At 42.1% G+C, this 25759-nt stretch overlaps 2 protein-coding genes across 3 annotated transcripts in view; one reads left to right on the top strand and one right to left on the bottom strand.

Moving 5' to 3' along the window:
- Positions 1 to 25759, top strand: part of MCM9 (minichromosome maintenance 9 homologous recombination repair factor) — a 51351-nt gene that overhangs the window by 10782 nt on the left and 14810 nt on the right. For both annotated transcript variants that reach the window (XM_055809890.1, XM_005235268.3), the window contains 2 exons: positions 1079 to 1204; positions 2464 to 2583. In XM_055809890.1, coding sequence (XP_055665865.1) covers positions 1079 to 1204; positions 2464 to 2583 — 246 coding nt within the window. The remainder of the gene's footprint in view (positions 1 to 1078; positions 1205 to 2463; positions 2584 to 25759) is intronic.
- On the bottom strand, positions 10814 to 24407 carry ASF1A (anti-silencing function 1A histone chaperone). Its single transcript, XM_005235266.3, has 4 exons — positions 23942 to 24407; positions 19463 to 19578; positions 13534 to 13710; positions 10814 to 11247 (listed from the first exon to the last, which is right to left on the bottom strand). The coding sequence occupies exons 1-4, from the start codon at positions 24048 to 24050 to the stop codon at positions 11035 to 11037; spliced, it is 615 nt and encodes a 204-aa protein (XP_005235323.1). The 5' UTR covers positions 24051 to 24407; the 3' UTR covers positions 10814 to 11034.

Here is a 25759-nt window from a genome sequence, read left to right as displayed (position 1 = left end):
GAGAACTTACAGGTGACTTTATTTGTTCTGGATACTATCTAGGAAGAAGCAGAACTGCTGAGCTGCTCAACACTGACAAGTCAAATGAATCTGAAGTCAGACAGAGGCAACTGTGGAGTTAAATCTTGCATTAAGCTATGGCTGACCAAAGTTTTTAAAATTTCAGTTTTGGACAAAGACGTGTTAATTCCTTCAGAAGACCTCCACAAGAGACATATATGCCTCAAGTCATCTGTTAGGTGCCTACATATTTTTCCAGTACCATGAACTTGCATCTAAATTTAAAACATGACATTAAGAACTCAAAATTAGTCACTCTGTTTTATTCTCTAGCAATGGGAGTAATGTATGAATTAAACCTATGTGCTATTAGTGTCAGTATCTCAAATAACAGAATTAATTATGTTACACATCTTCCAAGATGACAGCATTATCATAGCAGATTGAAATACTGTTGCTGAAAAGAGACTATGGTAGGCAGGAGGCGAAGAACCTTTGACACAGAAGGGTCAAAGGCAAAGGAGATTCATGATAGTGATGAGAAAATAAGCTGTGCTCTGGGTACACACACAGATTTAGGGCAAAATACGTAGTGTTAGAATTTTTCTTAGTTTTCTTAAATGTACAATACACCAGTTTTTAAGAGGGTATTTTGAAGTCTGGAAACTTTTAAGTTTTATTCTTCATAGCCTTTACACCTGTATTTGTGAAACGAAAGAGTTTGTGTGATGGCATTTTGTTAGTGCCTTTTTTTGTCATATCCAGACCATACATTCCTTAAATTGCAACAGGATTGGCTTTGTTGCCTGTGACCATGGAAGACTTAACTTCTTTATAATGAAGGAAGTTTGGATCAAACAACTATTTTGGGTCTCATTTAAAAAATAAAATAATTAAATAAAAAAAAAAATCCTCCCTGACTTGGTCCTGTCGTTCAGGAAGCAGACCCAAATTATTTGTGAGTGTACATAGGACTGTGAACATAGGACAATTGTTTGTCAGTGTACATAGGAGTCCAGGGGAAATGAAGTTTTACTCTTAGGGCAGTGCTGAGTGCCATTTTTTGCTCCTGTTCTAGGGAGGAATGAAATTTTGTCTAGCTTATGTCCTCAAGTTTTTGGATTGTACCTGGTGAAGTTGGCTGTAGCCATGGTGCTTGCTGGTGGTGTGCAGAGGACTGATGCTTCTGGAACTCGAATCAGAGGTTAGTATTGTTTCTAATAGTATCACATTCTTTCTAACAGTTGTTACCATTCCTGTCTTCACCTACATCCCTTCCCCCTCCAAAATCAAACCAGTAAAGTTTTGGCAACTTAATCATCCCATTTTCTTGAAAAAGAGCAATTTTTTATTAATGCTAAGTATTCTTCTAGAATCTCAGACAAATAAAATGGGTGTCTAGACTTCCTTTTTTTGTTTTAATTTTTCCCAAATAAAACCCAGTAAAAGCAGGCATTCAGGATTCCATTAGGTAGAATATTAAAGGCAGTTGTTTTAGATAAAACATAAATTCCCTTTTTATTATATAAGTGGTGTTTTGAAGTGATTTCTAGTAGAATATTCCCAGCAGTATTTGGCATCAAAGGATAGAATATTAATGTTTCCTTCATGTGGATCACTATAGTACATTGAAAGGAAAAATTAAAGGATTCATTTTACTTCCTTATGCCAGACTTTTCCATCTGTGATTGTCAGCACATCTCACTTAGTTCTGTTACTGTAAGTTATCTGCCTGCTGATTCTCCTTCTGTTGTTATTAGATGGCAAATATGCCATGTGCCAGGTGGTACGCAGGTCATAATCTATGTAGGTCATAATAATTTTAAAATAGTATGTCTCTATATACAAATACAGGATTTTCTTCATGCTCCAGCAGCTAAATAAAGTTGCAGACTCTATAGTTGAAGTTGCATTAATATTTTGTAGAAAACAATGAAATAATTGTAGAGCACTTCACTGAGATTGTACTAGACAAATTATTTACTTAGGTAATTTCATTGTTTAGAAATTACTAAATTGTGTAACTGTTAACAATGTAACAGAATTAGTTAAGAAAAAGAAGTTGCTGATTTCATTAGTCTTTTTTGCGTAATTTAACTGACTGAAGAGTGGTATGATAACTAAAACCTGGTATGCTTTTGTTTCGTGTTCAACAGTGAGTTGAGTCTGAAAAATGAGTAAAACGTAAGAACTCATGTTACAGGAAGTATGTTGAATATCTGCAAATACTTTTAAAATATTTCATTGTAAATATTTGGTTTGGGTGCAGCAATATGACTAGATGCTTTTATTAAACAATGTATTTATCACAATAAATACTGCAGTCTTAAACAGAATTATATATTGTAATATATATGTAGTGCTAAATGTTAGGTGAATAATAAGTATTTAATTCTGAGCATTTTGTGTATATCTTTCTCTGTATATGAACCGTCTACTCCTACATCAACATTCTGCCTCAAGGTGAATCACATCTTTTGTTGGTTGGAGACCCAGGTACGGGGAAATCTCAGTTTCTCAAGTATGCAGTAAAGATTATGCCACGCTCTGTGCTTACTGCAGGAATTGGATCTACAAGTGCAGGTATGTGCTGCTTCAGCTGGAGCACTTTACTTTTTTCATTCAAGTATGTTTATATAGAGGCTGTCTACATTTATGAACATATGTGCTCAGGCTGTATGAGCACAGTGCAAGCAAAGAACTGCTGTGGTGGCCTGTAAGGCCTGACATGATTCTCTGCAGAAGGGCGGTCCTGCCCCTTCTTCTGCATCGGTGGAGCAGTGTGATGAGCTCTTAATAGGGAACCTTACAAGCCTCATCCAGAGGCACTTCTCACTGCTTTGCTAGCAGAGGAAAGTCTGGACTTGTATTTTTAGTGTTCTTCCCAGCTATGACAAATCTGACATCTTTCCAGAGCTCACACTGTGATGGGCTAACATCATTTGGTTTCTTCTGAACAGATACTCTCTTCTGTTCTTTTAGATGTTTTGGCTGGGTGCCAGTTTGATTTCTGCTTACTTTCTGGAAGTTCACCCTTGTGCTGAGGAATTATTTCTGACTCATAAAGATGGTTTCAAGATGGTTTCAGAGAGCAAGCTTTTTCTTTTTTTTTTTCTTTTTTTTTTTGTTGTTGTTAAATTTAAGTATGTCCCAGACAGTTCTGAATGCCAGGTATCTTTACAAACTCTTCTGGGGACAATGTGCAGGGTCAGATTACCTCTGCAAATGACTTTATTTGAGCAAGTGACTATATTACTAGTACATTCAAAATCACAAAATAATTAGGGACAAACACCACTGTCTCAGCTAGCTTGAGTAACTTAACGTTTCTCATATAGTGCTGCTTTTCATTTTATGTCTGGGAAACAGCATTATTTATACATGGGAAAATCAGAGAATAAATCCTTCCTAGTTCCATAGCTGTGTGTACATGTGTATACTGGGTCTTCCATAGCTGTGGAAGTGGAATGTGATGTTGAACATGTATTTGTGTGCAGGGAGCTTGTTATAAAACACATATGCTTCTGGTTTCCATTCAAACTGTTGACAAATAGGTCTGGAGAGAAGCCAGAGAACATTTTGGCTCAGCACAACCTTTTATCTGCCTTTTGTTCTGTGTTAAGAACTGAGAAGAGGCTGGATAATTTAAGTTTTGCTAGGGGACTGACAGTGACCTGGAGGGAAATTTTGCCATGCATTTCAATGTGACTTCGCCCATTTTTGTCAGTAGTAATCTCCCTGTGTCAGCTGCTCTTAGCTTCTGATGTTGCTGTTGCCTTCTCCACCATGTCTCTGTCCCGTGCTTCATTTTCCATACCAGCTCAGCCATGATAGCTAGGTTCAGAGACATTTCCCTGAAAACCAGTATTACAGTTTACAAGCTTACTGTGGTATGTGCGCCATACAATCAGCTGTAATGATGTGTGGAGGTGGAGTTTCATTTTGTGAAAGGATTGTCTTGGGTCTTTATATCATCTACATTTCACTTAAATATTCCTTATATTTTTAAAAAACCCTCCCTCTCCCAGCACCTGCCTCCCTCCCCAAATCTGACAGCAGGTGCACCAAATTTCCACCTTGAAATTCTTTAGGACCCTTATCACAAGTGAAACTTGAGTTCTTAGCAAGGTATCTTACTACCCCTAGTTTAATCTCAGGGAGCCTTTCCATGGCTACAACTGCTGGGCTAAAGCATTCATTTCTAGCCCAGGGGTCTGGATGTAGGGGTTTTTTTCTTTGCCTTCCCTGTGTAAGGAGTGTCTTATTTATGTTTATGTTTGTAACTGTACCTAACATTGATGTGGTCAACTTGTTCTTTCTGCAGAAGCTCCAGATGATGAGTTTAGAGAACTATTTAATTGTTTTACTTCCCTTGTCATAACTGCACACTTCAAATTACCAGTTTCTGCTTTCTCATTAGAGGAGAGTCCTCATGCACATTTTTCCCTCCAGTGTACAGCGACTAAATCCATAAGTTCCACTTTCAGCTAGTTCTTTCCTTTATATAAAAATTAGTCTGGATTGCAGTTTAATTGCTGGCTCTGGGATTACAGTCCACACAGGCCAAGAGATGCACCTGAGATTTGGTAAACCCTGGAGAAGTGCTAAAAGCTGACTTACATATGGATTCCTTTTTTAGAGAAAACTGCCGATACATAACCGACCTTTCATAAGATTTTGTGCATTAACTTGTCCTGCACCCTTACCCATCCGGTATTGTTTTAGGACACAAGCTATTTATCAACTGCAGAATTAGAATTCAGCTTCCAAAATTGTCTATCATACCAGTTTTCCCTGGTTTTCTGTACAAGCATTTATTTGTACCAGGACAGCATATTAGATCATTATTTGACTGCTATAGGACTTTCTGATTTGTAAATAAAAGATGGGGAACCATCTGTCCCACTGTCTGGTTCCGTCTACAGTATTTAGGTTTTTTTTAAAGGCCTGGTTCATTCTCCCCAGCTAGCCTCTCATCTGAGAATCACAGGGACTCATTCAGGTACCTTTAGTTTTTAGAAATCGATACATAATTTTCCAGAAAGGTAGGGACTTACTGAGGTTTAAACAAAATCTTTCTGTGGGTTCCCACCTTACTCTGAGTTTAACCAACTGTTTTGCAGTCCCCAGAGCCATAGTGCTGCTTGTGCATATTTGGATGAGATAATCACTAGCAAGAAAATATTTATCCTTGAAGCTTGAGGTCTGCAGCAATCAATGGAGTGGTATGTTCAACTCCATAGGAACATGCCTGCTGCTGGCAGGTCTGGAGCTCGTGGGCATCTGGGCCACAGTCATTCTGCTGCTTCCTGGTGCATATATGGCTGTTCACATTTCTGCAAAGTTTTGTTTGGTGTTGTGTCCCTCCACAGATGGACTGCTTACAAGAATTCTGTGAACTGTGTTTAGAACAGCTTGTCTAAAAATCTGGGAGACTATCAGCTGTTTCTCCAGCTTTCCAGTTCTGTACAATATGCCTTCCTGAGCTGTATGAAATGCAGCATTCTGGCCTCTCCTCTTACAGCCTTTACAGAGCCTTGAGAGTACTGCCTTTTTGCTGACATTTTGTGATATCTAACATTGTCTGTATCATGCCAACAGCAGTTTGCTACTATATTTTTTTTTCTTTTCATTGAAGGCAAGTAATTCAAGGGGAAACCAGCATTTTTCTTTTTCATAGTAAGCCTTTCCCTGCTAGGCAGGCTTCAGGTGCTAACAGTTGTCCCTCTTCTGATCCATTAGAAACCAATTCAACGTGGCTGACATGAGCCATCCAGCTATGGTTATGAATAGAGTACACGGTTTCAGATGTCAGTATCCTTAGGTATCGAGGACACTGAAGCTAGAGACATTTTTCCCTGTCTGCAGATCCCCAAACTGTCCCTGGGCATTCCCTAGTTGATACAGGCCAAGGCAGTGCCAGGGAATGCTTTTCCACCGTGGATCCGTACCCCAGCCCTGATAGTTATTAGTAGAGATGCAGCCTTTAGGCCACTCTTCCTGGATCTTCACTTTTAGCACTGGATTCTTTATTGTTTTCCTGAATGGTCATAATTGTACATGAAGTATTTTCTATCAGCATGTACCTTGAAAATACTTTGCAGAGTATTTCAAGGAACATTGGCTGTTCCTTAAACAGCCAGGCCTCAAGTCTGCTAGACTTCTTGTAGGAATGAATTTTGAAGCTGTGATCAAATGTTGTCAGAGATATGCCACATCTGTAACAATGTCTCCTCTCTTGCAGATCCTTAGATTCCCTGAATTTCCTCTCAATAATGCTGCTCCAAGATGGCATTGTCCTAAGATAGAGCTTACCTTGCCTACTTGCATGCAAAAGACGATGTAGCCAAGTAGATTATCTGTACTCAGAAATTCTGGTCTGTTCGTACATCTGTATCTGAAGACTCGTAGTTAGGATGGGCAGGAAGTACTGCAGGAGCAACATCTTTGTCATGTTGGCTGGAGGTTTCTGGGATAATATATCCAGGCAGGCCTTTGTCATGCTTTTCAACCTGCTGTTGAAATGACAGGCATTTCAAGCAGTTGATTTTTGGACAGATATCATAAGTCTTCAGGATTCCCTTTACCATACCATAAAGCCCCTGCTTCTTCCCAGTTTGTGTCAGTGTCTGCCACACCTTTCTAGTGAGACAGGACAAACTGGCAGACCTCCTTATGTTGAAAAGTAGGCCTCAGGATCTCATGGTCCAGGGGTGTTTTGGAGGGAGACGCAAGAACTCCTTAAAAGTTCCTGACACTTCACCCAGTTCTTAACACTGCTGTTAACATGTAGCTGTTCTCTTACATCTGGTGTAGCCTTTCTGCAGCACACACACCACCTTCCTCCGATTTCCTCTGTCTGCAGGACGGCCAGTCACATCCCTCATGCCATGGACAATGAGTACCCAGCCACGCCTCCAAACCAGCATTACCAAAAGCTGGAGATGTTGAAATGTATCCGCTCTCCATCCTCTCCTGAAAGGGCCTTTGCTTTCCAAGTTCCAGATAGAAACCTGGGGTTTGTCTTTAGCAAAGCCTCCATAGTGACTGCAGCTGGCTCTTCTTCCTTAGACATTCTTCTTTGCCTAGACCAAAAATCAAGCAAAAATCCCTCCACCTCCTTTCTGCGTCCCAGCTTTCATATCACACACTGTAAGACCACCTCTTAAGAAGCAGAACTTCAACTGGAAACATAAACACAAATGGGAAGGCCTAGCATGAATAGTCCCCCACGCACTGTCAGGCCTTACGTCACTTTTTTTGCATCTTCCCTGTTGGTACTGAGCTGGGCTCCAGCTAGCAACAGTAACAACCCCATCATCTCTGGACCAAACTTAGGTGGCTCTGGGGGAAAAAAAAAAAAAAAAAAAGAAAATCTGCAAGATTGCAGACCACTGTGCTATGGTTAAGAGGTAGGGTAGTTAAGCAAGTTTGTGTATGGAGGATCTCCTGCCACATCCCAGGCAGAAGCCACAAGGTTTAGTTAACTTTGCCCATTTTCTGTCTCTGGTAAATGAGGATTTACCAGGAGTGTACGAGCATAAGGTGTTTTGGGGTTTTTTCCCCATTTTTTTCCTTACCACCATTTTCAGATGGCAGTGGACAATATTTGTCCAGCTGCAAGTAGCTAGCCTCTAGTCTGAGCTGACTTCCAGAAAATTAGCAGTTGAAGCACTACAAAGAAAACAATGGACTGTCAGATCATCAGATTTGTTTTTGTGACTTTGTCACTCACATTTTGAGAATACAGATTGTCTGGTGAGCTACAAACCAAGTTACTGTGATTATTGTAGCAGTTTTGAGTTGCTGCCATCCTGAAGATTGGTACTAGGGGTTGGCTTTTTCAATGGAGCTTTGTAGAGCCATTGGAAAGGTTAAATTTCACCAGCTTCTATTATGATGGAGCTAGAGCCTTTTTGCCCCCTTCAAACTTAAAGAGTGTGATAGCAATTCAGACTGAAGGTGATGCATGAATAAATCACAATGACTGTAAGATGACAGGACAAGTTTTTTTCAAGCTGGATATAAAAAAAATCCCACCCCTGTTTTTCATCCATTACCTGCTGTGGTCCATTTACTACTTTGTACATGAATAGCCTCCGATAAGCATTATGATAACCTTCTAATGGGATTGAGTTGATCTGAGGTAAAAATACGGTGAGATGCATCACCAGTGCTGTCAACAGACTCTGTAGAATTCCCTTGCATCTGGTGGTCTCTGTAAGTGGAGGTTTGTGGGAATGTGAACTCATCTTCAACCTTGAAACTGTAATGCTGTGCTGTCTGCACTAGCTGTCTGTATGTCATGTGTACAGCCCTGCTGTTTCAAAACTTTCAAAGATGAGGGACAGGTCGTTACAGAGATGCCTTACGTGCTCTGTACCTTACAATACCACTAAGTTTGTGCTGTGATGTTGCCTGAATCCTGAAGTCTCTGGAGTACTGGAATTTGATTTCTCAAATTCCGTTTCTCTAGAATGTGTCAGGAAATGGGATATTCAGAAGATAGTGTGTATGGACTGCTAAGATCTGGACAAAGCTGTAGACCTGAGAGGCATCCAGTCTCTCAAAAAGCACAGGAAGACCATTTCTCTTGCAAAGATCATGAGACACTCTCATAAGGTATGGTTGTTCTTCTCCAGTTTTCACCAAGCACAGTAGGGTTATTCTTTTTTCCATCATTGATGGGTCAGCTACATCTAGGATGCGCTGGGTGTATCAGGCAAGGCAGTGCCAAATTCTACTGCAGCATCATGCCATCTGGTCTAGCCTGAAGTTTACTGCACCCGAGTTTACTTCCACAGTTGACTTTTTTCCTCCTAAACAGATCAATAGATCATCACTTTCTGATTTCTCTACATTAATTGGTTTGCTGGGTCATCTGGTTTTGCCAACTGCATTTTGTAGTTAATTCTGCAATAGCAGTAACACAGTTTGCTTCCATCACTGTGGTATATGCTTCTAAGAAGCCTTCATGCTGCTGATGGATGGATTCTGGTTACAGTTTGTACTTGACCACGTTTTCATTTGAATCTTCAAAAGGTGCAAGGCTTTGAAAACATACAATGGTAGCCTTAGCTCAAGACAGACTTCATTAGCCTGCCAATCTTTCAGCAGATGACCAAGTTATTACATGCTTACATTTAAGAGGTATCTTAAATAGATTTATAAATAGAACAATAAAGTGCATGAAAAATCTCAAAATGTCACTTAGACCTTAAAGTTGCAATATAATTGAAAATCAAAAGATCTTTCTTAAGTTCACATAATTTCAGCCCTCAAGTGAAGCTGGTTTGGGGGACCAGCTCTTTGTGTTAAGTCATACTGATATTAGAGTGTTAATATTTTTAAATTGCTAATCATAGTTTTAAACAATTACAGAGCTTTTTAAAAGCACATATTAAAATTAGGGTTCCAAATATTAATGAATTTCATCAATTCATTCAGCTACCATACGTACTGCTGAGTTTCCATACAAGAAAGAGAAGTGCAGATGTACATTCAGATAAAGCCATTCCTTTCCTATTTAAAAAATATACGTTAGAAATGAAGACAATTTTACTAATGATGTGGGAAGACAGAAGTGCTAACTGCCTGGGATATCTTAACCCCTGTTAGGGAAGTCAAAAAAAGAAGAGAAAGCATTCTATTTTTATTCAGAGCTATACTGTCAGTCATGAAATCTACCTTTTTCTAAGGGCCTGGAACCTACAAAGGTTCACAGTTTGGGCAGTTACTAGTAACTAGCGGAACTATATTCCTTAATCTGACATGACAGATTTACACATACAGTCACAGTAAATGTTTAAGGTTAATGAGGACTGCAAGAAATAACTGAACTGTTAGTGTCATAATAATGTCTTAAGTCTTTACAATTTACTACTTAGTTCTTTTTATCTTCAAGGGTGCCCCAGGTAACAAGGATGTCTCAGTGCAAGAGCTTCAGGGCAGGCAGTATATTCTTGAGTATGTCATGCCTGCCACAACAGAGTTTAAATCTTGATTTATACCAATGCATATGATTGCTTTAAAGGGTAGAGAGAAAACAGAAGTTTTACGTTCCAGGTGTTTCAAAAATCTGAAAGACAGCATGTAAACTCATTACTAGTTAATAAGACTAGAAGAATAAAGCTGACCTGAAAATAGATGGACCAACCAGCAGTTACATCTAATAAGCTTGCAGAAGAGCATCTTTTTGGGTACTCATGCTATTCCTTTTGATGCTTACACTTTCTAGTAATTACTTGAATCTTTCAAACCAATTGTGTGTGCTGTCAGGGTGGCTGAACAACAGTTCTTTTCTGAGGTACCCGCCCAAATCCACCTGAACCACTGTCCTTAACAAACCACAGTGTGACTAAACAGCAGCAGGAGGTTTAAAAAAAAAAAAAAAAAAAAAAAAGGCCTAAAATCCAACATAGCAGATGGTAAATCTCAAATTGCATGCTTTAAGTAACAAGTATGTGCCTTGAAAGGAAAAGAAGCTTGCACCTAAAATTATACTGTGCTGTCTGCTTTCACAGCAAGAAGGAATTTTTCAACATTTTTTTTTTTTTAGAGATACTTTTTTCTTTGCACTTCATCTAATGACAGTTTTGTTCTTAAGCTGCTATTAAAGGGCACTTTATATTTGGCAATCTGGATATCAAAGATGAAGACATGGCACTATTCCTTCATTTTGCCTGAATGTTTAACTTTCAGTTTTTTAGCTTTTAATAGTGCTTACAAAGTAAAGGGGGAGGGGAGAGAATATGTAACTTTAATCAGGTTTGGTTTAGACCACATAGAATAACACATTAGAGAAAAAAGGCAATTACTTAAAAATAGTTGTATTTATATTCCACAATTTGCTCAAATACTGTTTGTTGTTGGGTTTTTTTGTTTTGTTTTCTTTTTTTATAAACTTTCTACAGGATGTTTTAAAACAAGTTCTTCACATTGCTTGTCAACTATGTACTTATGGAATTTGAGGGAAATAGTTCTGTTTGTTTTTACAGTTTAACACATGTACAGTACCAAAACGATGGTGGTCAGTCACATGCAGTCCATGTGAGATTCTAACATAACATTTAATGAATTTTCTGATGTTGACCACCCCTTTGATGCTGAAGGTAATGCATCTGTAGAAAGCAGTGACTGTAGATTTGGGTTACTGCTCTCTGCATCTTCCAGTTTTTCAGTGTTGTCCTCCCAATTAATGTGGAATCTTGTAACTCTGGGATTAGATGCCAAAATATTCCTTTGAAGCTAGGAGAGAAGAAAATATATGGATCATGTAGTGTGTACATCACAAGCCGGAGTTTGTGTGCATCTATTTTTTTTTCCTTTTATTCCCCATAGCCTAGTATGTGTATAACAATTCATTTTAAAAAGTAATTCATACAAACATGAATCTATAGGTACTATCTATGAACCAGAAACAAGCTTACAGAAACACACCGTTCATTCATTCACTCTAATATCCTACTCAGCAAAGTAACTGCTTTGAGATATTTTTAACTGTTCTGTGAGTTCAAGGCTGTAAGAGAACTCTGCAAGTAAAGTGCAAGTGATTAATGTTTTAGCCAGCTTTTAGTAAAACAAATGACTAGCCCCACTAAGATCTTGCTAAAAGAAAAAACCACCTTCATTAAATTTTGCATCAACTTTACAATGTTTGCCATAATTGATAAATTCCATCAACCGTCTGTCCTCATTTAAGAGTACAACCTATCCTTAATTTAAGTTACCATGCTTTAGACTGAGTTTTAATTTGCCTACTAAGGATTTAAAGTAAAAATATTACGTAGAGTCGGAAGATTATTAATATTGTGGCAGCGGACATGCCTAGACATTAGTCATAGGTTTTATTCACGTGGCTGGCCTTCATTTTCCATTGAAAACATGTTGTATTTGTTTATGTATGCAGCAAAAAAAGAACATTCTCACTTTATCTTTCACTACTTTCAAGATAATATATTGTTAACTGGAGGATGGTAACATCACCATTGGCCACTCATGAAAGTTAAGACTAATCACAGGAAAAGTTTGCTTTGCTAGTAATGCTGATTTTATTCTCCAAGGAAGTGCACTCTCACCAAGTATTTCCCATACCCTTATGCAAACTAACAAGACCATTTCTTTTTTTGAACATAGTAGGGTCTATTACCTGTCAATTAATCAATTTAATAACCTTCTACTTGTACATCTAAATTCTATCCCAAAGTCACTCAAGGACTTTTTTTACAAGTACATGATAGTTTTTGCTGTTCTTTTTCACAGAAGCAAAGCTAGCTTTTTATATAAGCTGAGAATTAACACAAGTAGTTCTAGGCATTTCTAAATCCAAGTGCTTAAAGGAAGTCAACATTCCGGCATTCACACCCAAAATAACAAATAAGTATATAATTTAAACGAAAGGGGAAAAAGAAACAGATTATAAATTTAAGAATCCTCCAAATTAACCATAATTTTAAATTTTGAGAACATATTGAGCATCTGATCCCTGGAAATAAAGTTACACATAGAAAAACATCAGCAACCTTATAAACACAATTTATATACCAACTCAGTTTAGTTACATTTGAATATCAGTTTCAGGGATTATGGGGATTCTCGCCGTACTAGTCATTACAGTACATGCATTATCTCATTTGTATCTTCATCTATTCAGTCATATAATTCATGCAAACCTGAGAAGTAACAAAACTCTTACCATCACACAACTTAAGAATGTGTGTACACATGTACTTAAGCTTTCATAACGAGAAAAACCAACCCCACAAAATCTTACATGAAAACAAACTTGGATGCTGTATAGAATCTTGTTGGTTTGTAGAGAGTCTGCCTGGTTAAAAGTATTTCACAGGGCTTTGACTAGTTTTTGATGTTAAATTGATCCTTCTCCTCAAGGTATTAGGTTTCAAATAATTCTATTTCACATCATCTTTCAATTCTAGTCCTGGGTTATTTTTTTTTACCATGAAGGATTTTTTTTTAAAATATGTATACTTCCTTGGTCAAGTTGTCCATTGATCTGATAATCATCCAACCTGCTTTTACCAAGTTACCCATCTTCTCTCATTTTATATGTAACCTGTTCTTCAGTTTGTTACTGTTTTGCAGAAACAGCAGCTCTAACACTAGAACAGCTGAACAACAACTGTGTTAAATTAATACTTAAAACTTAGTTCCAGGTTGACTGTCCTAGAAAAACCATTCTGTTTTTCTGAAGAACAGAGCCTCTTTATCAACAGTGGTACAAACAGTTTATTTCACACATTGGTGTAAAATAATAATGAAGTCCAGCCAAGGCTTCAAGCTGGTAGAAACTTGTAGGTTTCTCAGTGTTCTCCAGATTTAGAGCAACTACACAGCGCTTGTACTTTGTGTCATGTCATGGTCGCTGCCCCCTCCCACCCTCCCCCACCAAGTCTTTTCCATTATTTGATACCTCGTTCCATGTATTTTATGGAGTCACTTGGGGTTTGTTTCTTAAAAACCTCTTTCTATAAGCACACCTTTGATATATGGCTAGAACAAAACATGCCTTACCTTAGAAAAATCTGGCTTTACTGGTGGATTCTCTCTCAGTTCTGTTTCAGTATATTCATTGTTTACATAGTAGCCGACTCTAATAAATTCTTGACCTCGATAGGTGCATGTAATTAGCACAACTGTTACACCTACTGCATCTGCATCTGGAATAAGCCCTGGGTTAGGTGCATCAGCCTAAATGTGACAGGGAAAGATGGATTAAAACAAAATTGATACCACATGCCTATCTAGCAGGGGAATCTTAGGTAGCATGTCTTAGCAGCTGCATAATGACTGTATTTAAAATTGTTCAAGTTCACTAGAAAATATACCTGCTTTCACAAAAACATCAACCTTGAATTTAGGGCACTATCCTTTACAGACAGAATTACTTAAACTATAGTAATATTGTGTACTGACATTTCTCATGGACGATTAGACAGCACTGATCCAAAACTGCTTTTAAATGTATGATCAACTGAACTGTTGTTCAAGCAAGTGTACTAGCATCCCTCCAATTCTCGGTAATTTAGTAGTGTGAGATATTTTTTTTGTACCTCTGAGGCTGAATTGGTCTGTATGTGTGTTTTTAACATGACTAAACCCTTAAAAATACAGACTGCAATTTATACTTCAGCAAGAAGAGCAGGGACAGGCTACAGTAAGGTTTGAGCTGTCCTACAGATTTCTAAGAAAGGAATAAACTACTCTCTCTCTTCCTTCCTTCCACACGTCTACATTTGTTAAAAACATATGCAGCTAAATGCATCATCACTTCAAGGCATCTGACATATTTTCAGCCAAGATGAAATCCTAATTAATAGGCAACTGTCACAGTCTTCCTCAGCATCCTTACTTACCATGGCTCTGCAGTTAATAATCAATAAAATCTGCCTCATAAAATATGGCTCACGTCAGTTCCTTAAAATGCTTCCTAACTACACATTTCTTGACCAAATGTGAGGTCTCATTCTGCTGTAGGATTTAAAGTAACAGCAATCTAAGCATAAATGAAACTGCTTCAGTTACAATTTTACATGAAGACTTGAAGCCAGCAATGAACACCTGTGTTACAAGTACAAGTTGGTATTAACAATGTTAGAATGGTTTGGGTATAATGAGTCTTGCCTAAGGACACAGGATGAATGGGATTAATTTCCTGCTGTCCCTCTCAACCCTACTTTTTCTGTAGTATTTATATGCTCCAGCGCTGTGAAATTTGGGAGCTAGTGGTCATGTAGCATTGACTTCTGCTCTTTGCTACTTCAATTCTAAGCCTTCAAACCAGTCTAGCTTTTTATAAGAAGCTGTAGGCACTTTGCAGAAGAATTAGATGAGTCAGACCTCTTAGGAGCAAATAACACCATGGGGAGAAGTAGGAACCAGGGAATTGGATAGAACAACTTCCTCCAGCCTTAAAGGGAACAGAAAATGACCAAATGGTTTTACAACATGCATAGGGAAATGGAAAAGATGGCCAAGGAACAGGACAAGTGTACAAGCCTGAAGAAATTATAAGAACTGCCAATACAGATTAAATCACTACTTTAATTCATTGGAAAAGACCTTTGAGATCATCAAGTCCAACTGTCAAACCAAGACTGCCAAGTCATCACTAAACCATGTCCCTAAGCACCACATCTACACCTCTTTTAAATACCTCCAGGGATGGTGACTTCACCACTTCCCTGGGCAGCCTGTTCCAGTGCTTGAAAGCCCTTTTGGTGAAGAATTTTTTTCTAGTATCCAATCTAAACCTCCCCTGGTGCAACCTGAGGCCATCTCCTCCTGTCCTATCACTTGTTACTTGGGAGAAGAGACTGACACCCACCTTGCTACAATCTGCTTTCAGGTAGTTGTAGAGAGCAACAAGGTCTCCCCAGAGTCTCCTCTTCTCCAGTTCCTTATAAACAACCCCAGTTTCTTCAGCCAATCCTCAGAAGACTCGTTCTCCAGACCCTTCATCAACTTAATTGCCCTTCTCTGGACTCACACCAGCACCTCAATGCCTTTCTTGCAGTGTAAGGACCAAAACCCAACACAGTATTCAAGGTGCAGCCTCACCAGTGCCAAGTACAGGGGGACAATCACTTCCCTAGTCCTGCTGGCCACACTGTTTCAGATACAAACCAGGATACTCTTGACCTTCTTGGCCACCTCAGCACACTGCTGGCTCGCGTTCAGCCAGCTGTTGACCAACAGCCCTTTTCTTCTGGGCAGCTTTCCAGCCACTCTGCCCCAAGCCTGTAGTGTTACATGGGGTTGTTGTGACCCAGGTGCAGGGCCCAGCACTCAGCCCTGTTGAACCTCATACAACTGGCCTTGGCCCATGGGTCCAGCCTGTCCAGATCCCTCTGCAGAGCCTTCCTGCCCTCCAGCAGATCAACAGTGCTGCCCAGCTTGGTGTCATCTGCAAACTTACTGAGGGTGCACCCAATCCCCTCGTCCAGATCATCGATAAAGATAGAACTGGCTCCAATACTGAGCCCTGGGGAACACCACTTGTGACCAGTCATCAGCTGGATGTGACTCCATTTATTACCACTCTTTGGGCTTGGCCAGCCAGCCAGATTTTAACCCAGCATAGAGTGCACTGACCCAAGCCATGAGCAGCCAGTTTCTCTGGGAGAATGCTGTGGGAGACTGTGTCAAAGGCTTTTACTATGGTCCAGGTAGACAATATGCACAGACTTTCCCACTTCCACTAGGTGGATCATCTTCTTGTAGAAGATCAGGTTCACCAAATAGGACCTGCCTTTCATAACCCCATGCTGTCTGGGCCTGATCCCCCAGTTGTCCTGCATGTGCCATGTGACAGCACTCAGGATGACCTGCTCCATTACCTTCTCCAACACCGAGGTCAGGCTGACAGGCCTGTAGTTCCCCAGATCCTCCTTCCTAAACTGTCTTGTTCTAACAGTGACCAGGACCATCTGATTACTTCAAATCCCCCAGTGGACAGTTACAGACCAATATACTGCAAAAGGACACTGTTCCATTTAACCCCCATGAAACTCAGCTTGCACCCTAATGTGGGATTTTAGTTCTTCCATGCTCCCATTGTCATTTTGTGTCCTTTAATATCCTATGATACAGTTATGAATCCAAGGAAATAGTCTTGTTTAATCCTACTTAATTCTCAAGCATTATTTTGCTGAGTGGAAAAGACACTGAACACTGTTTAATTGCCGGGGAAACAAATGATCATACACAAGTGGAAGAAAAAAGAAGAGCTTAGTATGATCGAGTGGTAAGTTAGCAGTTGCAAACAGGTATTTTGGTAGGCAAAAAGAAGCAGTAGATTCACTTTTGCATAAAAATCACTGTCTTAATATGCCATTCTTATGCTAGAATTTACTTAAGAATTTTATGAAATCATTCAATGTGTATGTTGTCTTGAATTATCGAGTTTTTCTACAATACATTTATTCACATAGCTATTACTGCTGAGTACGTAGCTAAGGTCATATCTCCACTTAAAAACAGTACATTATTATGTGCTTATATTCTCAAAAAGAAGTTTCTCTGAATTAATTACAAATTCCCAAGAGCATAGAGAGAAGGAATCAGGTTTCACTACTTATATCTTGGTATTTAGAACCAAACAGGCCAAGCTGTGGGTCTTTAATACTGAAACCTTTCTAAATGTTTAAAAAAAAACAAACCAAAAGGATGGGGACAAAAAAGCTTATTGTGTAAGTCTGAAAAAAGCACAATAGTTTTCCATCTTTCTGTACATAAGGTTGACTTCTCAACCTGATACACAGCTTTTCAAAAGTAGTTTTATCATCCTTGGTATTTCATCTGTGTGGTACTCCATTTTACTTGCTGTTTCAGCCGTTTTCCTAGTCAGAAAAACCTACAGCATATTACTAGCTGAAAATGTTACATCCGCAAAGATCCTTTACTTATGCTGTCCCTAATGATCACAGTCTCTTTTCTTTATATTACATGCCTCTTGCAGTTCTCTACTTTGCGCCATTCTGGCCTTCCCTTGCTAGCTCTTTCCATCTCCAGGATGCTTCAGTCTGGTGAATAAAACAGTCTCAGTCATCAGCAAAGGCTTATTGCAGCACTTTGGGTTTTGGTAGTCTCCTGTGTACACACTAGCCACATTCTACCCTCACCTGAAAACCAATATACTTACACTAAGTCTAATATACTTAGACCAACAGTGCTTTGGCAAGAAATAAAAGGGATACTTTAATATAACACAGGAGTACTGACTCTCTTACAGGATCTATTCCAATCTAAGCAAAATGTCTACATATTTACTCCTAATTTAGCTGTAGTTTCATTTATAATCAGGATAAAATGAGTCTGTCCTACAGAAACTGCAGGACCAATAAATTCAATTTTCAAGGCCTTCCTAACCATGCAACCAAAACAGGCCTTTTTAGGCACCTGCCTCCTGCTCCCTGCCATCAGCATCAACAATTAATCTTCCTAACTTTAGAACAGTGTACCTTTTAAATTAGAAATGTAAATGCCAGCTGACTCTCTGGATATAGTGCTACAAGGTAGCTCCATTGAGGCAACAGAGGACCACCTATTTCTGAGCAATTAATGCTATAAGCTATAACAGCTTGATAATGGAAGAACTGTTAATAAATGATGCGTTTGTTTCACACCTATTGTACTTTTAGCGTGGAAAAATTAAGACCAGCTCCAAAACCAAACAAATGTATCAGGACTGATCTGCACGTATATGGTTGATAGATGTAAGCTCCAGCCTAATCCTATTTCTTTAACCTGTGCCATAAGAAAAGTTTCCTGGAACTTACATAATTAATCAAGAAGCCTCACAACACCTAGAACTTACATAATTAATCAAGATGCCTCACAACAATTTTAGAAGAGTTACAGTAATATGAGAAATAAGAAAGCGTATTTATTAGCACTTTTTTTTTTTATGCTCATATTCCAGCATGCATTTGCCATTAAATAGTTAAGTGAATTTATAGTATTTGGGAAAGTAGCACAGTTCTTATACCATACACCATACCCAATTTCAATCTGATATTTCTGCTGATGGATTTTGCTCTCGGTTTACAAGACAAATACTAGTATTTGATAAATAAAGTGAGCTAAATCATAGCTCTAATTTAAAAAAAGCCCAAACCAAATAAACTTCCTTAAGAATGTAGGCAAGTCTGCTTTAGTTGTTTTTTTTTCCCCCCTCGTGCTGACTTAAAATGGAAAATGGAATAGGCTAGTAAGTCATCTTGGCACTGCTCTTTCCCAGTTTTCCTTCCCTTCATCATTCCTTCTTAGTAACTATTGGTTTTAACAGCAGTATTTTATAGGATTGTCGCATGCTGCAGTTTGTTGGATAGTCTTGGTCTACACACTTGTGTCTCAAATGCCTACTATCTACCATTGGAATTATGTCTTACTGCACAAATTGCTATATTTTGTTGTGATTTAGCATGCTTAGCCAAACATCATGGTTGAACATTTATTCTGCCAAATAGAAATGAACTCTTGAATGTTCTGGCTCAGTTTTACAATGAATTTGTTGGCCTCATCTTCTGAAGATGTTGGCTACATTAATCTAGTGCTCCCGGTTGTCTGGAACTGCCACCCACTGCAGCAGAGTTAAACCTGACGATGCTAGTGTAAACCAGGTAACTGGCACTCTTGATTACTAAGTAATCTAAACTATATTTATGAACCTGACTGGTCAAAATTATCAGTAGCTACAGAAACAATGCTTATATTGCTATCTCTAATTGTTGATACCACAAGTGAAAATACTACCATGGAAATATCAGAGGCAGGAAATACCAGCTCAAGAACAGACTTTAAAGGAAGGTGTATCGTACCTGAAGAGCTGACTGAAACGCTTTTCTGTCTTACTATTATTTTTCAAGTGCCTCTTAGTCTGATACAATCATCTTTAAACAAATTAACACAACCCTTTTAGGAACAGTAAAGTCAAACTTACCTGAAATACAAACATGTGTCTGCCCGCAGGAACAGGTCCTACTAAAACAGAGTCTAACACCTGATCATACTCTTCACTTTCAGCTGAACCCACATAAATTATCTTCCATTCCAAATCTACAGTAAAATGAAAATAATAATAAAAAAAAAAGAAACCCAAACATTATTTATCATTATAGTTAAAGGTCTTCCACTCTTGCCTATCTACAGTTTTGCGTTGCCTAAAACTGCTTCTTTGGCAACAGGCCTAAGATATAACAAGGACCTGTCTTCACTGGGGAAAAGCACTCATGCCTGCCCTGGTCCTCATGAACCAGACCATTGCACCATCTCTCTCTAGTCAGTAAGTACCACAGGAATCCCTCTATTTTCACAGTTAGACTAGTTTTCACATTTTATCCAGAGGACAGGGTCCATTTACTTGTTGAGAACTGTGTTCAGCATTTTCTTAAAGCCCATCAGAATGGCTGCAGCACAGGGATGATGCCTGGATACCCATAATGCATGGCATGCTGCGAATACTGACCCATCTCCCAAAAAGAAATCCCCACCTTCTGCATATACATCAAACAGCTTAAATTATACAGACCATGGAAGGTAGTTAATCAAATAAGAAAACCCATTGTGTAAGCACCAGGCACACTCACTGTATGCCTGCATTCCTTCACATGTAACTTGTGTAACCTGAGAAGTACGTAAAATTGTGAGAGCATGATTAAATCATATTCTCAAAGACACTGGTGCTTGGATTTTATCCACATCCTGAAATGAAACTCAAGGAAAAAAAAAATGTAAACAAAGCAAACATTTCTTACAATTCAGTTTTTTCTAACTCACCCTCTCTGTCAGGTGTTCAAAAGTTGAAACTGCAAATTAGCATACACTAGCTCTTCCTGAACCAGCTTTCCCCTCTTTGATTCAAAAACACATGCATAAATCCACACATGGAACTAATCTTAAAAGACAGGTTTTTTTAAACAAGAGATAAAAAAGATCACAGTTGGAAAAAACTATGACTAACATTTTCCTTTTTTTAATGAAACTGTTGCTTCAAAACAGTACCTTAAAAACGTCCATGTATTTCATTTTTTTCCTTATGAACAATGCTCTGATTGTCCATGCAGAAGCACAGACCTGTACCCTATTACATTTACTTTATCACTTATGCTCTGTAGAATCCAAAGGTCTACATTATCATTTCTTAATGCAGAAACAGAACTCAATCATAGAAAAAACTTAGCACTTTTAACAGAACTTGACTGCTTTAGGATTTTAACGCCCCTCCTTCATTAATGAGTGCTTCTTGCTTGTCATGTTTATCATCAGTGCAGGGTTTTTTTCGGGGGGGGGGGTGCGGGGTGGTAAGTAACATAGTTAACAAGACTTGGGAAAGAATTTTACTACTCTGTACAGCACAGCACAATTGGCCAGGTACTGTATGAGCAGTTTGATTTACCTTTGAAGCATGTAGTACTAGCTATTGCTAGTACTGCACACTACTCATCCAGGACAATTAAGGACCTCTTTTGTCAGCACCTGAGTGTAAGTTACTACTTACAAAGAGTGAGAACTTTTAGGCTAAACTGCTTAAGATTATCACACCATCCTGTATCATTACCCTAGGAGAACAGTACAAAGTTCATTCTAAACCAGTAGTATTTAGTACTAAAAAACAGACTTCTTAAAAATAATTTTTAAATTACACATTTAATAGGTTGATCCAAATGCTGTTTAGTTATCTGTTGTGGTTTAACCCCAGCCAGCAACTAAATACCATGTAGCTGCTTGCTCGCTCCCCACCCCTCACAGCGGGATGGGGAGGAGAATCAGGAAAAGGTAAAATTTGTGTGTTGAGGTAAAAACAATAATTGAAAATAAATATAATAATAATAATAATAAAAAATGAGAGAGAGGGAGAGAGGAATAAAATCCAAAAGGAAAAAAAAGCAAGTGATGCACAGTACAATTGCTTACGACCCACTGATGCATACCCAGCCAGCCCCTGAGCCAACACCCCCGGTTTATATACAGAGTATGACATTCTGTGGTATGGAGTATCCCTTTGGCCAGTTTGGGTCAGCTGTCCTGGCTGTGTCCCCTCCCAATTTCTTGTGCCCCTTCAGCCTTCTTGCTGGCAGGGCCTGAGAAACTAAAGAGTCCTTGACTTATTATAAATACTACTTAGCAACAACTAAAAACCATCAGCATTATCAACATTTTTCTCATACTAAATCCAGAACACAGCATTGTACCAGCTACTGAAAAGAAAATTAACTCTATTGCAACCGAAATCAGGACAGTACCTTGACAGGGAATAACAACTTTTTTTTTTTTTTCTTTTTTTTTTTTTTTTTTAGAAAAAGGGCTGGTATTAATGAATTTAAATTTAAGGTCAGCGGTGCACAGGACTGGCTGAAGGGAAAACAACACAGTAAACGGGCATATCAGCACATGAAAGCTAAGGCAGTGACAACAATTTTTTTGTCAAGCATACAAAGGCTAGATTTAATCTTGGTTTTAAATGTGAAAGACAGCAGTGCTCACCCTGACTTTATTTTATCCTATAGTCTAACTTGCATTTAGGTGGGGGAAGGGAACTGAGACTTTTGTATTAGACCATCTATAATTCTTCTCATGCCGACTGTCTGAGATTAACTCTAATGTAAAGCCATAGAGTAAGAGCACATCATGTGCAGCTGTGCACAACTGGAAGGAAGGGTGTAAGGTCGCGCCGAGCCCCTGTGACGGGCACTGCTGCCTGCGATGGCAGTTGCCATCGAGGGGTCTGATGCTGGATCTCAGATGAGGCCAGGCTGACTGGAGAGACCCAGTCAGCAACCTGGAGATGGGGACCAAGCACACCCTGCTAGTGGCAGCCCCAGCTTACGCGCCGGTCAGTTGCAGAAGGGCAGGAGGCAGTGGCAGAAGGGCAGGAGGCAGTGGCAGAAGGGCAGGAGGCAGTGGCAGAAGGGCAGGAGGCAGTGGCAGAAGGGCAGGAGGCAGTGGCAGAAGGGCAGGAGGCAGTGGCAGAAGGGCAGGGGAACCCTCCCGGCTCGGGCGAGACTTCCTCTCCGTTCCCGCCAGGCGCCCGTCCCTCCCCGGGGCGGCGAGGCAGAGCAAGCCAAGCCCTGCGCCGAGCGCGCTGCCACCAGGCCGCCGCACGCACACGCAAACTGCTACCGAGGCAGGAAGGGTGAGGCAAGTTTAACCGCAACGACCGGCAACTGCCAGGCGTTATCACCCGCCAGCTCCGGTTTTCCTTTTGCCTTCCCTGGCCCCTCGGGCCGCTGGGGCTACCTGGCGAGCAGGCGGCGCCGGCCTCCGCCGGGGCCGGGCTGCTGTCCTCCCGCTCACGGGCAGCCCCCGCCGAGCGGCCTCCTCCTCCTCCTCCTCCCCGCCCTCACTCGCGCCGCCCGCGCAGCCGACGGGCAGGAGCGCCCCGCGTCCTTCCCGGCCCGCCGCCGCCTTCCTCGCCCTGAGCCGCGGCGTTCGAAACTCCCGCCCGAGGGGCGACGCGCAGCCTCTCGGGGCGACTCCCGCAGAGAGCGGCGCGCGGCCTGCCGGCGGGCGGCGCTGCGGAGCGCCACCGAGACGAAGGCGGTTCGCGGCCCGCCCGGCTGAGGGGAAGGCGGGAGCCCGCTGGCGGCGCGGCGCGCCCCTCGGCGGGGAGCATGGCCGGCGCCCCAAACTCAGGAAGGGGGTCCCCGCGGCGCGGCTGCAAGAAGGCGCCGCCGGGGCCACCCCCCCCGCTCTGGCGGCTGCCAGTAACTTTCGAGTGACTTCCAAAAATAGTGGCTGGCGGCCGGCCCCCTCCCCCACCGGCAGGGCTCCCGTAGCCCGTGTACCGAGCCGTGCCGCTGGCCCCGCGCACCCACCGCGCCGCGGCAGCCGACTACCGGCCCCCGGGGGCGAGCCCACCCGGCCCTGCCTCCCACGGCGATTTTTGTAAAAAAAAAAAAAAAAAAAAATCTTAAGTATTAAAATTGAGCTCGAAGCAAACGAAACGCTCTCTGCGGAGCGTTTTCCGCGCCGCGAGTACCGCCTGGGCGCAGGGACGCCGGCCGCGCAACAGCCCCTCTGGCCGCGGGCGCGGGGATGCGCGGCAGCCGAGCCCGGTTAACCCTCTCCCTCTCGCGCTCCCCCCCACGCACACACAAAGCTGGCAACATGGCTACCACCACTCAAACAAGTTCCTCGCAACTTGAAGCTCGCCTCGCCGATGGCGCGGCGCGGAGAGGCGGCCCCGGCTCCGCGGCCAGGGCAGGCGAACGCCGCCAACTTTCCCCGCCGCGCTCGGCGAGAGCGGCTTTCCGCCGCGGCTCGGGCGCCGGCGAGCACGTCCCTTCGCCTCGGCACGGCGATGCGGTGAAGGAGAAACTGTTAAATTGTAAGAGCAGGCCTGTGCAAAGTTTAAGCCTTAAAACCCCTGAAACTAAGAGCCCGGGGTTACAAAATCCGTATCGGGAAAAATTCTACTCACCTTCAGACAGGTCCTCTATGCACTCAAATGTGATTTCGAATTGGAAAGGATTGTAGAAAGGAGAAGGATTATCCAACACCACTACATTGTTCACCTGAACCTTTGCCATATTTTGAAAAAACCACAAACAATAGGAAGAGCGTGTTAACGCAGCACAATAAAGTCCAGTGTGTTGGTTTTTTGCAAAGCACAAACCCCCGTGCCAGTGTCTGAGCGAGGCTGCAGAGCTGCGACTTGCAGAAACTTTTTTTTTCCCCTTTTATTTACACCAGGAACACTCCACACTGTTTGCAGCTTTCCTATTTCACTAAACTACAGCCCATTCTGCCCTGCTCGCCGTCAGCGCCCGCCCGGATTGGCCGCACGCCGGGTTAGGGCCCTCCTCCCCGAGCGCGGCCGCCGAGCGGCAGCAAGATGGGCTCCGCCGCTCCCGCTCGGCCCGCGCGCCTCGCTGCGGCGCCCCCGCGCGGCGGAAACGGGCACCCAACGGCTGCGCCGAGCTGGGGGGGCGGGGCCGAGCCCCGCGGGCGGAGCCGGGGCGGGCGGGAGCGCAACCGAGGCCGCGGCTCGCCTCAGCCCTCCGAGCCCCTGGGGCTCTGCCATGTGACGTAGGGCTGTGGGTGCTTCGGCTTTTTTTTTTTTAGGCTTTTTCTTTTTTTCACTTTTTTTCTGTGCCCAGAGGTGGCAGGTGCGATGCGTTGCACAGATTTTGCTGGGGCTGGGTGGCGATGGGGTCTTGCTGAAGCCTGGGTCAGGCCTGGGGTGTAGATGGGGGTTTCTGTTTTCTCTTTGCACAGAACAGAAGGGGTTTGGGTCCCTTTAATTTTTTTTTGGAAGCATTTAAAAAAAAGATCTGGGTTTTCAGGGCCACGCCGGCTTGGGGCTGTGGGGCTGCATGGGGGTGTTCAACTCCCAAGAGCGTGACCCCCGAGGGGAGAGCTGCACTGTCGGGTCAGCACTGTGGCACTGGCCTCGTGGCCGAAGGCGGCATGCCAGGAGGCGGTATAAGGGCACTTCGCTGGCTGGGGTGCTCCCGGAATAGCGGGCGGTTTGCTGGGGGGGTGCTGGGCACCCCGGGTGCAGACGGGCTGTCTGCACAGGCCTGAGTTCTGCTATGAATCCGCCTCACTGCCGCGGGGCAGGGCGCTCGCAGGAGGGCTGTGTAGTGAGCGGAGCATGTCCTCCACACAGCCATCCTGTGGAGAAGTGATCCCGTTCCTGTGTTTGTAAAGATGGGCTTAGGTAACAGAATAATAGGTGAAACAGCATGTATCCCTGTGCAGCAGGAAGCACCGTGAGAAGACCATCGTGTGCTGGCAACAAGAGGCCCATGGAGGAAGCCATCTTGTGCGGCAGCAGGAGGCCGTAGGGGAGGCCATCTTGTGGCTGCGACATGCAAGGGATAGGGAGGAGTGACATCGCGCTGCAGCACTGTCACATACCTCACGCTTCTGGGGGTTGAAAGGGGGAGATGAGAAAGTGCTCGGGGCTCAGGGAGTGAGAGTTGTGTACCCTCAGCACGAAGGAAGATTCTGTGTGGAAATAAATACATAGCCAGGCTCTAGTACTCTCTGCAGGGAGCCCTTGACTGCAGTGGAGTATGTGCAGCAGGAGGGCGTGTAGGAGCCATCTTTCCACCTGCATGGGAAGGCTGAGCCCTGCTGGCAGGAGCAGAGTGCTGCCAGGTCTGCAGCAAGCCAGAGCACAGCCCTGAGGCACAGAGGCCTCAGCCTTCAGTAAAATTCCAGGGCCATGCAAGATTGGGAAAAATGATGCTTAGTTTGTATTTACAAAGAAGTGTCATCATCTGATACTTGC

The sequence above is a fragment of the Falco peregrinus genome, chromosome 7 (genome assembly GCF_023634155.1).
Source record: "Falco peregrinus isolate bFalPer1 chromosome 7, bFalPer1.pri, whole genome shotgun sequence".
Taxonomy (NCBI): Eukaryota; Metazoa; Chordata; class Aves; order Falconiformes; family Falconidae; genus Falco; species Falco peregrinus.
Note: the sequence above shows the minus strand (reverse complement) of the source record. Positions and strands in the feature narration are given on the sequence as shown.

Coding starts and splice junctions, on each gene's coding strand:
- ASF1A (XM_005235266.3), bottom strand. CDS start 24,050: ATGGCAAAGGTTCAGGTGAACAATGTAGTGGTGTTGGATAATCCTTCT. Junction 13,711..19,462: donor GACACATGTTTGTATTTCAG/GTAAGTTTGACT, acceptor TGTCACATTTAG/GCTGATGCACCTAACCCAGG. Junction 11,248..13,533: donor TAAAGCCAGATTTTTCTAAG/GTAAGGCATGTT, acceptor CTTCTCTCCTAG/CTTCAAAGGAATATTTTGGC.